Genomic DNA, 14887 nt, shown 5'->3' with positions numbered 1-14887 from the left:
TTTTTAAGCATATTACGCAGATTTGGCCTACCGGGCAATTGACTTCCAAAAGAGGCTGGTAAATAGAAGCAAAACACCCTACGTGGCCGAGTTGCTCCTGATTCACCCCTAAGCCGAATATAGTTCCTCTAAAACGACCTTAATCGGTACGAAAATTTTGACAGGGTTGTACGCGTTTCTTTTACGGTGACTGCTTGACTGATTGTACTCGTTTCTTTTGAAGCGACACGGTGACTGCTTGACTGGTGAAGACTAAACCCAATCATGCAGTCGAACTCTTGAGTGAACTGACATTTCCACACATGGATCCAGCTTTCTCGATGACTTAGAAATTAAAACTTGAAGTATATGGACACGAGCAACTAAAATAACCTGATCATGTCAGCATATACCTCAATTTGAAAATTTCCATTACTGCCAGTTCCAAAGTCTTTGAAGCTCAACTGAGTTGTACAAGTAGAATACCGGCATCATTCCGCCATGCCGGCAGCCGACTCCACTTGCAGAAACATTGTACAGGAAAACGAAAAAATTTCTAATAATGTTCAGCTTTCAAACACTCTAGTACAGATCATTACTAGTTTCACTAGCAAACTAACGACAGGGCCGAGCGGCGGAGGCAAGGCAAACGAACGTGTAGCGTCTTGTAGACTACTTACTTCCCCAAGCTGCATCACGTTTAATAGGGATAGTATTTAAACATTTAACGAGGCTAGCAACAAATTTTGCCATGCGAACATGATAAAGTAACTGTGAGGAACAAGAACCGTAAGCTGCGGCCAGACTACAAGCGAGAAAGCTGAAGTGCGTGGAAGCTTGGAGCGCGCAGACGCGAGCTGGCGAGCGTAGGTGTCCAGACCCAACGCGGAGTGGCGCGATCATATGCAACGATGGCGTCTCGGCGACAGGTGCGGCAATTGATTCTTCTAACTCAAGTTTTTACAATTAAAACATGCGAAACCAAAAATAGGCATTCATCCAATCAACGCATCATGCCATGAATATGGAGAATATCATCACTTGTTTCGTGAATTAGTTGTAACTGGCAAGCACATTTGCCTTGAAGCTCCTCACAAGCCAGGATCATTGTATTACAATATTAAACAGTTTTTCTATCTTGTTTTGCCAGGTGTAGTAGATCATGAATGTAAGTTCGTCACTGTCGACATTGGTGCGCATTGCAGGCAGAGTGATAGAGAAGTGAAAGCTTCGACATCCACCCTCGACGACGTCTCAGGGGCAACTACACGCGCGTGCTCGGCTGCTCGCGCTTGTATATTTAACTCAACAAATCTACAAGCTTCGCGCCTCAGCAAGCGCCGCGGGTGCTAGCATGAGCGCGCGTCCTAAATGGCCACCCGTATGGGATTGTTTTATATAAAATGGTCGCTTAAGCGCGCTTACGCTCGCGTACGCTCTCTCGCTGTCTGTCTGGCCGCACCCTAATGGATGCAAGAACAGAAAAATACTTGATAAGTACGTGGCAGTAAAAATAGTAATGCATGTCGCTCCAAGAGATAAATTTCAAATTCATATCATAACGTACATAAATAATACAGTGGAGGAAATGGCTATACGACCATCCAGTTTTCTCCAAATATTCTTTCTTGCACAAAAAAATATTGGATTCCAACTATACGAGGTTAAACTGCGTTTAAAAACGATTACAACGCTGTACGAAAAAAATAATATTTCAAAATACCTATATTAGAAGAAATGATGAAAATTGGAAAAACCTAGGTGGAAATGGTTATAGGACCATGATAAATTTTTCCGTTTGCGTATCCAATACACTCGTTTTAATAGGCAATCTTACCTCCTTATGCCTCAATTACCTCAATGCGTCTTCCCCCAAGCTATTTACCAAATCATCCAAAGTCCTTTGAGAAATTTTATCCCAAGAACAAAAGATAGCCGTGCTTCGGTCACTCACAAGTTTGAACTGGCGCTCATTTCGATAATCATCCCTCGCCATGATGCCAAATAGGGTTTCAATGGGGTACGTTGAGGTCTGGGCTGAGCGCTGGCCACGGCAACAGGGCAATATTTTACTCATGGAATCACTTATTTGTTGACTTCAAGGTGTGAATCGAAGGATTGTCTTGCTGGAAAACATATGATCCCGCGTGTTTCTCATCGGAAAAAAGAGAGAAGATGTTGAAATAGCCTGTGATTGTATGCCCCGGAATCTCGTCTTCCTTGTAAAATAGCTGGAGTTGATTTTCCCTTCCGGCATTTCCCGCACCCCAAACCATGACCGAACCGACACCAGATTGCCCTTGGAAAAGAATTCAGGCTCACGGTCTAGATGGTGCCTTAATCATATTCCCATACCTTCAAGCATCTTGAGGTATCTAAAAATAGCCAAATAAATCCAGATATTTATGTCCTATAATTAATGAAATTATTATCTTACAACACGTAAGCTTAAAAAATTGGTAAAATCAACTCTCATTTCTTTCCATTGTATGCCTTGACAAACGTACTCGTGTACATACATCAGCGCCATATGATGAGCGGGAGATGGCCATGGCCTGCTCAAATAACAGCGTCTTACCACAGAACCCTGGCCAGCTGCTTATTTTGGTCTGATTGCGTATATTCGGCCTATCGGGCAATCGACTCACCCAATAGGCTCCTGTATAGCAGTTGTTTGCAGTTAGGTGGCCGATAGGCGCCTGAGTCACTTCTAAGCTGACTGTCTGTCCTTTGAGTGGCCCCTAATGGAATAAGAAAATCGACTAGGTTGAACCTCTTTACCACATTATTTGAAAACCATTAATAATTTCATACTACCAAAAATTTGAAGAAGTATCATGCCATTTTCCGAGTACGACTATGATGGCGAATAGCAATTCGTTTCATTCTAAATTCCTTTTTTTACTATTGCAGTATCCTGCACCGCAGAGGAGCTGCAGTGCGGCGCCCTGTGCCTCCCACTCTCTGCGCGGTGCAATGGCGCGTCAGAACGCGACGATGGAGAGGACGAACCGCCGTCGCAGACCGCGGTCATACCAACTGATGTGGTGCCAGGTGCACCGGTTCCAGGTGTAGCGGTGCCGGGTGCAGCGGTGCCGGGTGTAGCGGTGCCAGCTGTAGTGGTGCCAGGTGCAGCGGTGCCGGGTACAGCTGTATCAGATGCAGCGATGCCAGGTGCAGCGGTGCCAGGTGCAGCGGTGCCAGGTGCAGCGGTGCCAGGTGCAGCGGTGCCAGGTGCAGCGTTGCCAGGTGCAGCTGTGCCGGGTGTAGCGGTGCCAGCTGCAGCGGTGCCAGGTGCAGCGGTGCCAGGTGCTGCGGTGCCAGGTGCAGCGGTGCCAGGTGCAGCGGTGCCAGGTGCAGCGGTGCCGGGTGTAGCGGTGCCTGGTGCAGCGGTGCCAGGTGCAGCGGCTGTCTCTTATACACATCTAGATGTGTATAAGAGACAGGAGCTAAACACTCATTTTGNCCAATAATAGCCAAAATTTCTGTTAACCCCATACAAATTCCCATTCACCCCCGCAGATCCTACCATAGAGTAAACTGGACCCAATACAAACAAATACTATCCCAGAACACAGTCCCCACACAAACAAACCCTACTTTAGAAGAAATAGATACACAATTAGACAAATGGACACAACACATACAGGACGTAACCGACACCTCTATCCCCACAATAACACACCATATCATTCCCGGCATCAAACCTAATCACGAAACATTACTCATACAAACACAGTATCAAGCTACACTCCAAAACATCCATACACACGGACCATCAATCGCACTCAACAGACAACTCATTTCCCTACGCCAACAACTACAAGCAGTATAGAAACACATACAAACACAGACATGGCAGGACCTCATCAACAATCTGGAAACACAGACAGATCCCAAAAAATTCTGGTCCTCACTAAAACGCATGCTAGGCTCCAACACCAAACAAACCATCCCATACCTCAAACACAACAACATTCAACAGAGAAATAACCCATTTTCCGAAAACACTGGCAGGACATATTCACACAGAACGACACAAACAACGACGACTTTGACATTGAACACATTCACACCATACAAGACCAAGTCAATAACAATATACACCTCATTTCTCCATACAATACTGGCGACCTTACAAGACTCCACCCAGTAGACTTTCCACTTACCACCATCAGAGAACTAGAACGCACACTAAAAATATTTAAACAGAAAGCCCCCCGGTCCCACTAGCATCACAACCCTCCAACTCAAACATCTCCCAAAAAACATGATACACTACCTTCTATACATATTCAATCAATCAATTTCCGCTGGTTACTTCCCTGACTCACTGAAACACGCTATTATGATCTTCCTCCCCAAACCAACACATCACAACACCAAGTTCAAAACTAAAGACCAATTTCATTACTAGACATACATGGGAAGCTCTTGGACAAAATACTCAACAACAGACTATAAGAACACCTCACCATTCATAACATACACAACACTAGACAACACGGTTTTAGGAAGCACAGAGCGACACACACAGCACTGGCCACATTCCACAAAACACTCGCCATAAACACAGCACAAAAACACTCCACCGACATAGTGCTCCGCGACGTGGCCAAAGCCTTTGACAAGGTTTGGCACGCCGGACTCCAACACAAGATCATCCAGCTCAACCTCCACCCGTCCTTCACCAAAACACTACCAGACTACCTTACAGACAGAACAGCATCCATCAGAATAGGAAATCACATAGGTCCCCCAATACAACTTCACACAGGTGTCCCCCAGGGGGCTTGTCTCTCCCCTACACTATAGTTTCTACACACACGACCTCCCACCTCCACTACCCAACACAGACTACATAGCATTTGCAGACGACATAACACAAATAACAACTGGACGCTACAATCATATCTATGCTGCACAACAAACACAACACGCCATCCAACAAATAAACGCATTCGAAAGCAAATGGCTAATTAGGACCAACACCACCAAGTTTAAAATCATCCCCATCAATAGACAAAAAACATCCGACATATTCATAGACAACACTCACTACCCATACACGAACAACGGTAAGGTTTTAGGTCTAAAATTCACAACACACGGTTTTAGGTCCCAAGTAACAATTAGGAAAGCAATAGCCCTCACAAATTTACATAAAAAACACAGATTCTATCACCTCCCTCCAAATATAAAACGTACCCTATATTTCACCCTTGTTAGGTCAGCCCTCATTTATCCCCCAATACCCCTACACACACTATCCAAAACAGCAATAACACAACTACAGAAAGTCCAAAACAAAGCACTCAAGTTCATCACAGACACACACTGGTCCGACTTCATATCCTCCCAAACACTACACGAACAATGCAACATTCCCACAATAAACACAATCCTCCACCAACAAGCACGCAAAACCTGGTCCACCATCAAAACATACGATCCCCAACTCTTCAACCAACTGACACTCCCCCCACACGCCATAGCAAGGCAGCACCGGCTGTTCCACAGTTCAAAAATACTTGCACTAGGTCCCCCACCTCCACCTCTCTACAAATAACTACACATTATCTATCTAACTACACCATTATCTAACTACACCATTATCATCATCCACCCTCATTATCATATTCATCAAGAAAAATACCAAAAAAATAAATAAAAATAAAAATAGAAAAAAGCGAGAACGCACGTATATATGTAAATAGTGTACCACCAAGCCCCCATCACCTACCTTTCAGATGCATCCAAAGCCCCGACGGGTTCCTTTCTCCCCCCCCCCTTCCTCAGCCCCAAACACCCCTCCAACCACATATAGCCAACCCAATTATGCGCAATGCGTCTTTTCATCTCCTACTGTCTTTTCCATTTCTCCTTCTTTCTGGCCACTCTGCGCCACCTCTTGTTCTTTTCCACTCTTTCCTAGTGGCACCGCACACACACACACATACATGCCACTCCTAGGCGCCTCGTGGCAACTAGTGTGGTGTTCTCCTTGTGCTCCCTTGGAAGCCTCAGACCAGCAGCCTTACCTTGGACTAGCAGCCTTCGTGTCGTGAGTGTCGCTAGGAATTAGTGATTTTTTGGCCTCCGTCTCTACCTTCTTTTGTATATACGACTGCAATCCTATTATACCTGTGTTTTCGCTCCCCCCTCCCCACACCCTCATGCACCCTCCCCCAGGGGGCACCTCTGCCTCGAACCCGACGGGCTAGCCCCAGAGGGCGAGAGGCGGTGGCCCCCACCATCATTATCATCGCGATCCCGACTACCCTCATTCTCATCATGCTACCCACCTTCATCCTCATCAGCCCTCATTCCGCCCCCACAAACAAAACCAACTGAACGCTCGAGACCTCAAACCTACCGTATCCAGCTCAAGAGAATTTACCCTCGACTGACAACAGACAGACAAAAAATCTTCCATACGACCTATAAGGAACTTGACGCGCCTCTCATTCGGCTGACTGACACAATAAACGGGTTCTACGCTGTAACGGATGACGCTTCAGCCATTGACAAATTGACCTCCCGTAAGGCCACTGAACTATTCAAAAGAATTAACCTGACGCCCGTTATACCACCGGACCTACGGGCTAAAAGAACTATGTTCGCAAGACAACTAAACAGGGACGTTAGTAGCCACACCGTCGACGAACTAAAACAATTAATTACTCACCACTCACGTGATGAAAATCATCACGACAGATACCACAATAGTACAAAGAGTACTCACCGATGGTTTCTATCTCTACAAAACATAAATCATCCCCACACAGAGCGAGCAGGAAAGATATATTCACCTCCTCATCTGCTTTACGTGTTACAAAATGGAAGATCACCCCACTCACCAGTGCACCGCAACCACTCCATCCTGTTCAGAATGTGCAGCTAAAGACCATATATACACTCAATGCACCAATCCATCCAAAAAGTGTTTAAACTGCCAAGGCGAGCACCGCACACTCGCCGCAAATTGCCCGTACCGTAAAGTCACCCAGACGAAGCAACAAACACAGCAGGAAAAAATTCAGCAAAAAAAAACAACCAAACATACGTGGATATTGCAAAACAGGCTATACAACAAACAAATACCCCGCAGCACAACATAACTCTCACAAATTCGACTCAAAGTAAACTTACTGCTCTGATCCTGGAAGCACACATAGCTAGTCTCTCCCGTCAGCAAGGATTCGGCGAAATACTATCACAATCTCAAAAAAGACAATTACAACATAGACGCAGTATTTCCGGACCGCGACTCTGCAAAATTTTTTAATTTTACCTACTCGCCCAGTACCAAAGCCATCAGTGCTGACTTCGACCTAAGCACAGAATACATCGATGACGATGACTCACGACATCCTACTCTAAATCTGTCCCGCTCACCAACTGACGACGACAGCCGCCGAGACAGGACTCAGACAACCAAGGCTTCCAGTGACCTCGACCTACGGAAAAGGAAACTTAGCAACGACCAATTTCAAGACTCATTCATTTCGGTATCGGGACAAGACAAGCCCATACCCGTAAAACTTTTCAGAAGCAGAAAAGATGCCTGTGAAGTTCCACTGGAACCGAGCAATAACTGATACACTGACGAGCTACGGAAGAAGGAATACGGACTAAAGAACTCAGTGAGGGACATAGAGTCGATGAAAATAGTAGATTTCATGAGACGCTACAAACTCAAGTTCAACCAAGCCACCATCAAACAATTCCAAATGACTTTTTTAACAGCATGGACCGAATCACTACCATTACAACAACCACATCCAAAAAAACTAAAGCTTTAACCTCTAAACCTCCACTCCAAACATGACTCCACTGCGCACGCTAAAAATATTATAACACAACGTCCAAACCTGGAACAACAAGAAATTCGCGCGGTCCAACATTTACAATAACATCGACCTAGACATCATCTTCCTCAACGATCACTCACTCATCAACAACAGCCCTCTAAAGTACTGGCTCCCAACTTTGAAAGTGAGACCTCCAGAATAGTGACACGTTACAACAAAAGGAGAGGGAGACTGTGCGAGGTTGTCCTATTTAATAACCGAGCCGAGACCAGAGTACAGACCCTTCGAGAGGGATCACTGTCCGTGGTAAGACCGAGGCTCTTTAATGTCTTGCCAAAAGTTCTGAGAGGAGGGGAGTACACCTTTGCAACTTACAAGAGACGACTGGACAATTGGTTGAGAGATATCCCGGATTGTCCAGTAATGGTTAACTATCCTCAGGAAGTGACAAGCAACAGCATATTGCATAAACTGGCCCAAAGGAAGGTAAATATACGGAACACGTCCAACGTTACATTCGGGACCTCAGGGCGGGGTGACGTGCCTAGCGACGACTCCGCTATGGAGGACGACGAAGGCGGCGCATCAGCGTGACTGGGGACTAGGAAGTCCCGAACTCATCATAAGATCATAAGGACCCAGACTCCCATCTCACTCATCACGTCAACCTCCCTCATCTTCATCCAACCCACCACCAAACTCATCAGAACGCTCGAGATCCCAGACCTACCGCATCCAACTGAAAAAAAATCGACCCAAGAATACCCACCGACCGACCCAAACTTACCGCACCGCTTGTCCGACTGACTGACACTGCCACTGGTTTCTACGCTGTAACCGACGGCGCTACTGCAATTGACAAATTGACTTCAAGAATAGCGACCGATGCATTCCTGAAAATAAATCTGACACCCATTATACCCCCCGACCTTAGAGCCAATCGGACCATAATCGTACGACAACTCGACCGAGACGTAGGACGCCGCACCGCCGACGAAATAAAACACAAAATTTCGACTCAACAGACTTGGCTACACATACGTACATGCCGTCCTTAAAATTAAACATTACACCCACATTATCAAAATAGTTACCACCGACACAATAGCCCAACGAATACTCACAAATGGGCTTTACATGTACAACACCAAAATCACCCCATCACGATGCGAACAAGAACAGTACACACGCCTACTCATATGCTACAAATGTTACCAAATAGAAGACCACCCTACACAGCAATGCACATCCACCACTCCCTCTATTCCGAATGTGCCGAAAAAGACCACACATACAGACAATGCACTAACACTTACAAGAGATGCCTCAACTGCTACAACGACCACCGCACACCAGCCGCTAATTGTCCATATCGCAAAAAAATAAACAAAGATCATTTGAAGAAGCCTCAGACCAGCAGCCTTACCTTGGATTAGCAGCCTTCGTGTCGTGAGTGTCGCTAGGAATTAGTGACTTTCATTTTTGGCCTCTGGCTCTACCTTTCTTTTGTACATACGACTGCAATCCCATCATATACTTGTGTTTTCGCTCCCCCCTCCCACAGGGGGCACCTCTGCCTCGAAATCGACGGACTTGCCCCAGAGGGCGAGAGGCAGTGGCCCCCCACCATCATCATCAAGACCCCGACTTCCATCTGTATCATCACGGCACCATCTATCATCATCATCACATCAATCACCAAGCACTCATGAACGCTCGAGACCCCAGACCTATAGAATTCAACTCAAGAAAATCGACCCCAGACTTCCTACCGACCGGCCTAAAATTTTTCAAACCACATTTAAAGAACTCGACGCTCCACTCATTTGACTGACAGACACAGCTACGGGCTTTTACGCTGTCACTGATGACGCTACTGCGATTGACAAACTGACATCAAAAAAAGCGACAGAAGCCTTCAGACAAATTAACCTGACCCCAATTGTACCGCCTGACCTACGAGCAAAACGGATCATTTTTGTGAGACAACTTGACAAGGACGTAGGTAGCCACTCAGCCGACGAAATCAAACATGAAATAACCACACAGCAGAACTGGCTACACATAAAAGACATCATTAAAATCGAACACTACACACACGTCATTAAAATCATAACCACTGACACCACAATAGCCCAACGCGTACTCAAAAATGGTTTCTATATGTACAACACTAAAATTACACCATCACAGTGCGAACAAGAAGAATACACACACCTACTCATATGTTACAAATGTTATAATATAGAAGACCACCCTACACATCAATACACCTCCATCACTCCCTCATGTTCCGAATGCGCCGCGCAAGACCATACATACACGCAATGTACCAACATTTTCAAGAGATGCCTCAATTGCCACAATGACCACCGAACTCTAGCCGCCAACTGTCCATACAGCAAACAAAAAATACAACACAAACAGAGACAAACAGAGACTATCAAACAGAAAACAAACCAAACTGACGTCGACATTGCCAAACAGGCAATACAGCAAACCAACGTACCCCAACACAGCCTGACTCTGACGGACAAGACGCAACTGAAAGGAAAATAGTCGAACTCAATTTATTATAGGCAGTATCTTGTATACAATTTTTGTTGCATTTAAACACCGAGGACTCGATACCTATTAAACTGACCGCAATTATACTCGAAGCTCACATTGCCAGCCTCTCCCGCCACGAAGGGTTCGGCAGTATACTATCCAAATCCTTGAAGACTAACTATGACATTGACGCGACTTTTCCGGACAGGGACTCAGCCAAAATATTCAGCTTCTTTTACAACCAGCCCGAAACCCAGACTGAGGACGCCGATTCGACAACAACCACCAAAAAGACAAAGCACTCCACATTTAAACACCCATCACAATGACCCCCACGCCCTCCCTAAAGATAATACAACACAACGTCCGTTACTGGCACAACAAGAGATTCATTCTTGCAAACATTTACAACCATGTAGACCCAGACATAATACTAATAAACGATCACTCCATTACAGACAATAACACTCCACTCAAAATATTCAATTAAAATGTTCACACCAGCAATAAAGACAACACAATTCACTCCGGTGCTGCCATCGCAATCAAACGTCGTATCCAGTACAAACTACACGATAACTTCCATACAGACATGCTTGCAATCACAATAGACATCCAACAAGGACCCATCATAATTGGAAGGACATTCATCCCACCCCGCACAGGCTATATAAACTACATAGACTTCCACACACTATTGAATAGGCCTCATCCCGTATACTTCCTCGCAGACCTAAACGCCAGACACACCACACTAGAGGCCCCTCGTGGTCACTGTTGGTGGTTCTTACTGTGCTCTCTCGTGACTTACCTGCAGCTTCGCCTTGGGATTAGCAGCCTTCGTGCCGTAAGTGTCGCTAGGAATTAGTGACTCTACTTTTTTGCCTCTGTTTCTACCATTCTTTTGTATATACGACTGCAGTCCCATCATATACCTGTGTTTTCGCTCCCTCCCCTCCCCTTATCCCCATAGACAACTAGACAAGGACGTTGGTAGCCACAGCCCAGCCGAAATCAAACACGAGATTACAACCCAACAAAACTGGCTACAAATTCAGGACATTATCAAAATAAAACACTATACATACGTCATCAAAATAATCACCAGACACCACGATAGCACAGCGAATACTCACACACGGTTTCTACATGTACAACACCAAAATCACTCCATCACAATGTGAACAAGAACACTATACACACCTTCTCATCTGTTACAAATGCTACAAATTTGAAGATCACCCAACTCACCTATGCACCTCAACTACACCTTCATGCTCAGAATGCGCTGCCAAGGATCACACCTACACCAAATGCTTAAACACATTCAAAAAATGTCTCAATTGCCAAAATGATCACCGAACACTAGCAGCAAACTGTCCCTACCGCAAACAGAAAATACAACACAAACAACAAATACAGACCGAGACGATTAAGACAAAGACCAATCAAACCTACGTGGACATCGCCAAACAGGCAATACAGCAAACTAACGTCCCCCAACACAGCCTGACATTAACAGACAAAACTCAACTGAAACTGACCGCTATAATACTAGAAGCTCACATCGCCAGCCTCTCCCGCCAGGAGGGGTTCGGCACCATACTCTCCAAGTCTCTGAAAGCTAACTATGACATTGACGCTACGTTCCCAGACAGAGACTCTGCAAAAATCTTCAATTTCTTCTACAACACACCAGAGACCAAGACCTCCGACACTGACTTCATCACCGAGACCGAATTCATTGACGATGACGACCTGAGGCGCTCAACACTCAACCTTTCCCAACAGCCAAAAGACGACGATGGACAAAAAAATGACCCTCCGCCCCCGAAACCCGTAGCCCATAACGTGGACCATGACCCCAGAAAGAGAAAAAGCATTGACGATCAGTACAAAGACTCATTCATCACAGGACCAGGACTCGACGATCCGATCCCCATCAAACTATTTAGGAGCTCCAGAGATAAAGTAGAAATCCCCCCTGACCCATCTAACCTTTGGTACGCCGAAGAATTTAGGAAGAAAGACTACGGACTGAAGCTCTCGGTGAAAGACGCAGACTCTTCAAAAGTAATCGGCTACCTGAAACGTGACAAACTAAGGATACAAACACCTCTAACAAATATCATTCCCCACGACATCTTCACCAACATGGACAAACATTCGATAACAACCACCAAAAAGACAAAGCACTCCACATTCAAGCACCCATCACAATGACCCCCTCGCCCTCTCTAAAGATAATACAGCACAACGTCCGTCACTGGCAACACAACAGATACACTCTCGCAAATATCTACAACCACATAGACCCTGACATAATACTAATCAACGACCACTCCATCACAGACACCAACAATCCACTCAAAATATTAAATTATAACGTACACACCTGCAATAAAGACAAAACAATCCACTCCGGTGCTGCCATAGCAATCAAACGCCACATCACATACAAACTACACGACAACTTCCATACAGACATGCTAGCAATCACAATAGATACCCAACAAGGACCCATCACAATAGGAACGACATACATCCCACCCCGCACAGACTACATCAACTACATCGACTTCCACACACTTTTGAACAGGCCTCATCCCGTATACCTCCTCGCAGACCTAAACGCACGACACACCACACTAGAGAACTCATCCTCCAACCAAGTAGGCAAACAATTACACTCGCTCATAACCCGACACAAGTGCACCCACATCGGCCCATACTTCCCAACCCTCATCACACACAACAGCACAACATCACCAGACATAGTCCTAACCAACAACAAAGCATTCCACAACATACACCTACAACCAGGACCCATCACACCTTCAGACCACATTCCAATAATAGCCAAAATTTCTGCTAACCCCATACAAATTCCCATTCGCCCCCGCAGATCCTTCCATAGAGCCAACTGGACCCAATACAAACAAACACTATCCCAGATTCCAGAACACAGTCCCCACACAAACAAACCCTACTTTAGAAGAAATAGATACACATTTAGACAACTGGACACAACACATACAGGACGCAACCAACACCTTCATCCCCACTATAACACACCGCATCATTCCCAGCATCAAACCTAACCATGAAACATTACTCATACAAATACACTATCAAGCTACACTCCAACACATCCACACATACGGACCATCAGTATTATTGCACTCAACAGACAACTCATTGCCCTACGCCAACAACTCCAAACAGTATACAGACACATACAAACACAGACATGGCAGGACCTCATCACCACTCTGGAAACACAGACAGATCCCAAAAAATTCTGGTGTTCCCTAAAACGCATGCTAGGTTCCAACACCAAACAAAACATACCATACCTTAAACACAACAACATACAACACGACACACCAGTAGAGAAAGAACCCATTTTTCGAAAGCACTGGCAGGACATATTCACAAAGAACGACACAAACAAGGAAGACTTTGACATTGAACACATTTACACCATACAAGACCAAGTCAACAACAATATACACCTCATTTCTCCATACAATACTGGCGACCTTACAAGACTCCACCCAGTAGACTTCCCACCCATTACCATCAGAGAACTACAACGTACACTCAAAACATTTAAACAGAAAGCACCCGGCCCCACAGGCATCACAACCCTTCAACTCAAACATCTACCCAAAAATATGACACATTACCTTCTATACATATTCAACCACTCCATCTCCGCTGGATACTTCCCTGACTCACTGAAACTCGCCATTATGATCTTCTTACCCAAACCCAACACATCACAACACCAAGTTAAAAACTACAGACCAATTTCATTACTAGACATACACGGGAAGCTCTTGGACAAAACACTTAACAACAGACTATAAGAACACCTCACCATCCACAACAATAGGCAACAAGGTTTTAGGAAACACAGAGGGACACATACAGCACTGGCCACATTCCACGAAACACTCGCCATAAACACAGCACAAAAACAAACCACCGACATAGTGCTCCGCGACGTGGCCAAAGCCTTCGATAAGGTTTGGCACGCCGGACTACAACACAAAATCATCCAACTTAACCTCCACCCATCCTTCACTAAAACACTTGCAGACTACCTTACAGACAGAACAGCATCCATCAGAATAGGCAACCACGTAGGTCCCCCAATACAACTGCACACTGGTGTCCCCCAAGGGGCTTTTCTCTGCCCCACATTATACAGCTTCTACACACATGACCTCCCACCACCACTACCCAACACAGATTACATAGCATTTGCAGACGACATAACACAAATAACAACTGGACGCTACAAACACAACTATGCTGCACAACAAACACAACACGCCATCCAACATATACATTCAAAACAAATGGTTAATTAGGACCAATACCCAATACTGCCAAGTTCAAAATCATCCCATCAATAGAAAAAATACATCTGACATATTCATAGACAACATTCACTACCCATACACAAACAACGGTAAGGTTTTAGGTTTACAATTTACAACAAATGGATTTAGGTCCCAAGTAACAGTTAGGAAAGC

The 14887-nt window shown here is 45.2% G+C and overlaps 1 protein-coding gene across 1 annotated transcript in view; it reads left to right on the top strand.

The window, feature by feature from the left end:
* LOC108667771 (sortilin-related receptor) overlaps positions 1-12566 on the top strand; it is a 32244-nt gene extending 19678 nt beyond the window's left edge. The window contains exons 14-15 of the mRNA XM_018154834.2: positions 2893-3378; positions 11998-12566. Of these exons, the coding sequence (XP_018010323.1) occupies positions 2893-3378; positions 11998-12566 (1055 nt within the window). The remainder of the gene's footprint in view (positions 1-2892; positions 3379-11997) is intronic.
* The last annotated feature ends 2321 nt before the right edge of the window (positions 12567-14887 follow it).

Source organism: Hyalella azteca, unplaced genomic scaffold (assembly GCF_000764305.2).
Source record: "Hyalella azteca isolate HAZT.00-mixed unplaced genomic scaffold, Hazt_2.0.2 contig1331, whole genome shotgun sequence".
Classification (NCBI taxonomy): domain Eukaryota; kingdom Metazoa; phylum Arthropoda; class Malacostraca; order Amphipoda; family Hyalellidae; genus Hyalella; species Hyalella azteca.
The sequence above is the reverse complement of the archived record's forward strand: the minus strand, read 5'-3'. Positions and strand labels throughout refer to the sequence as shown.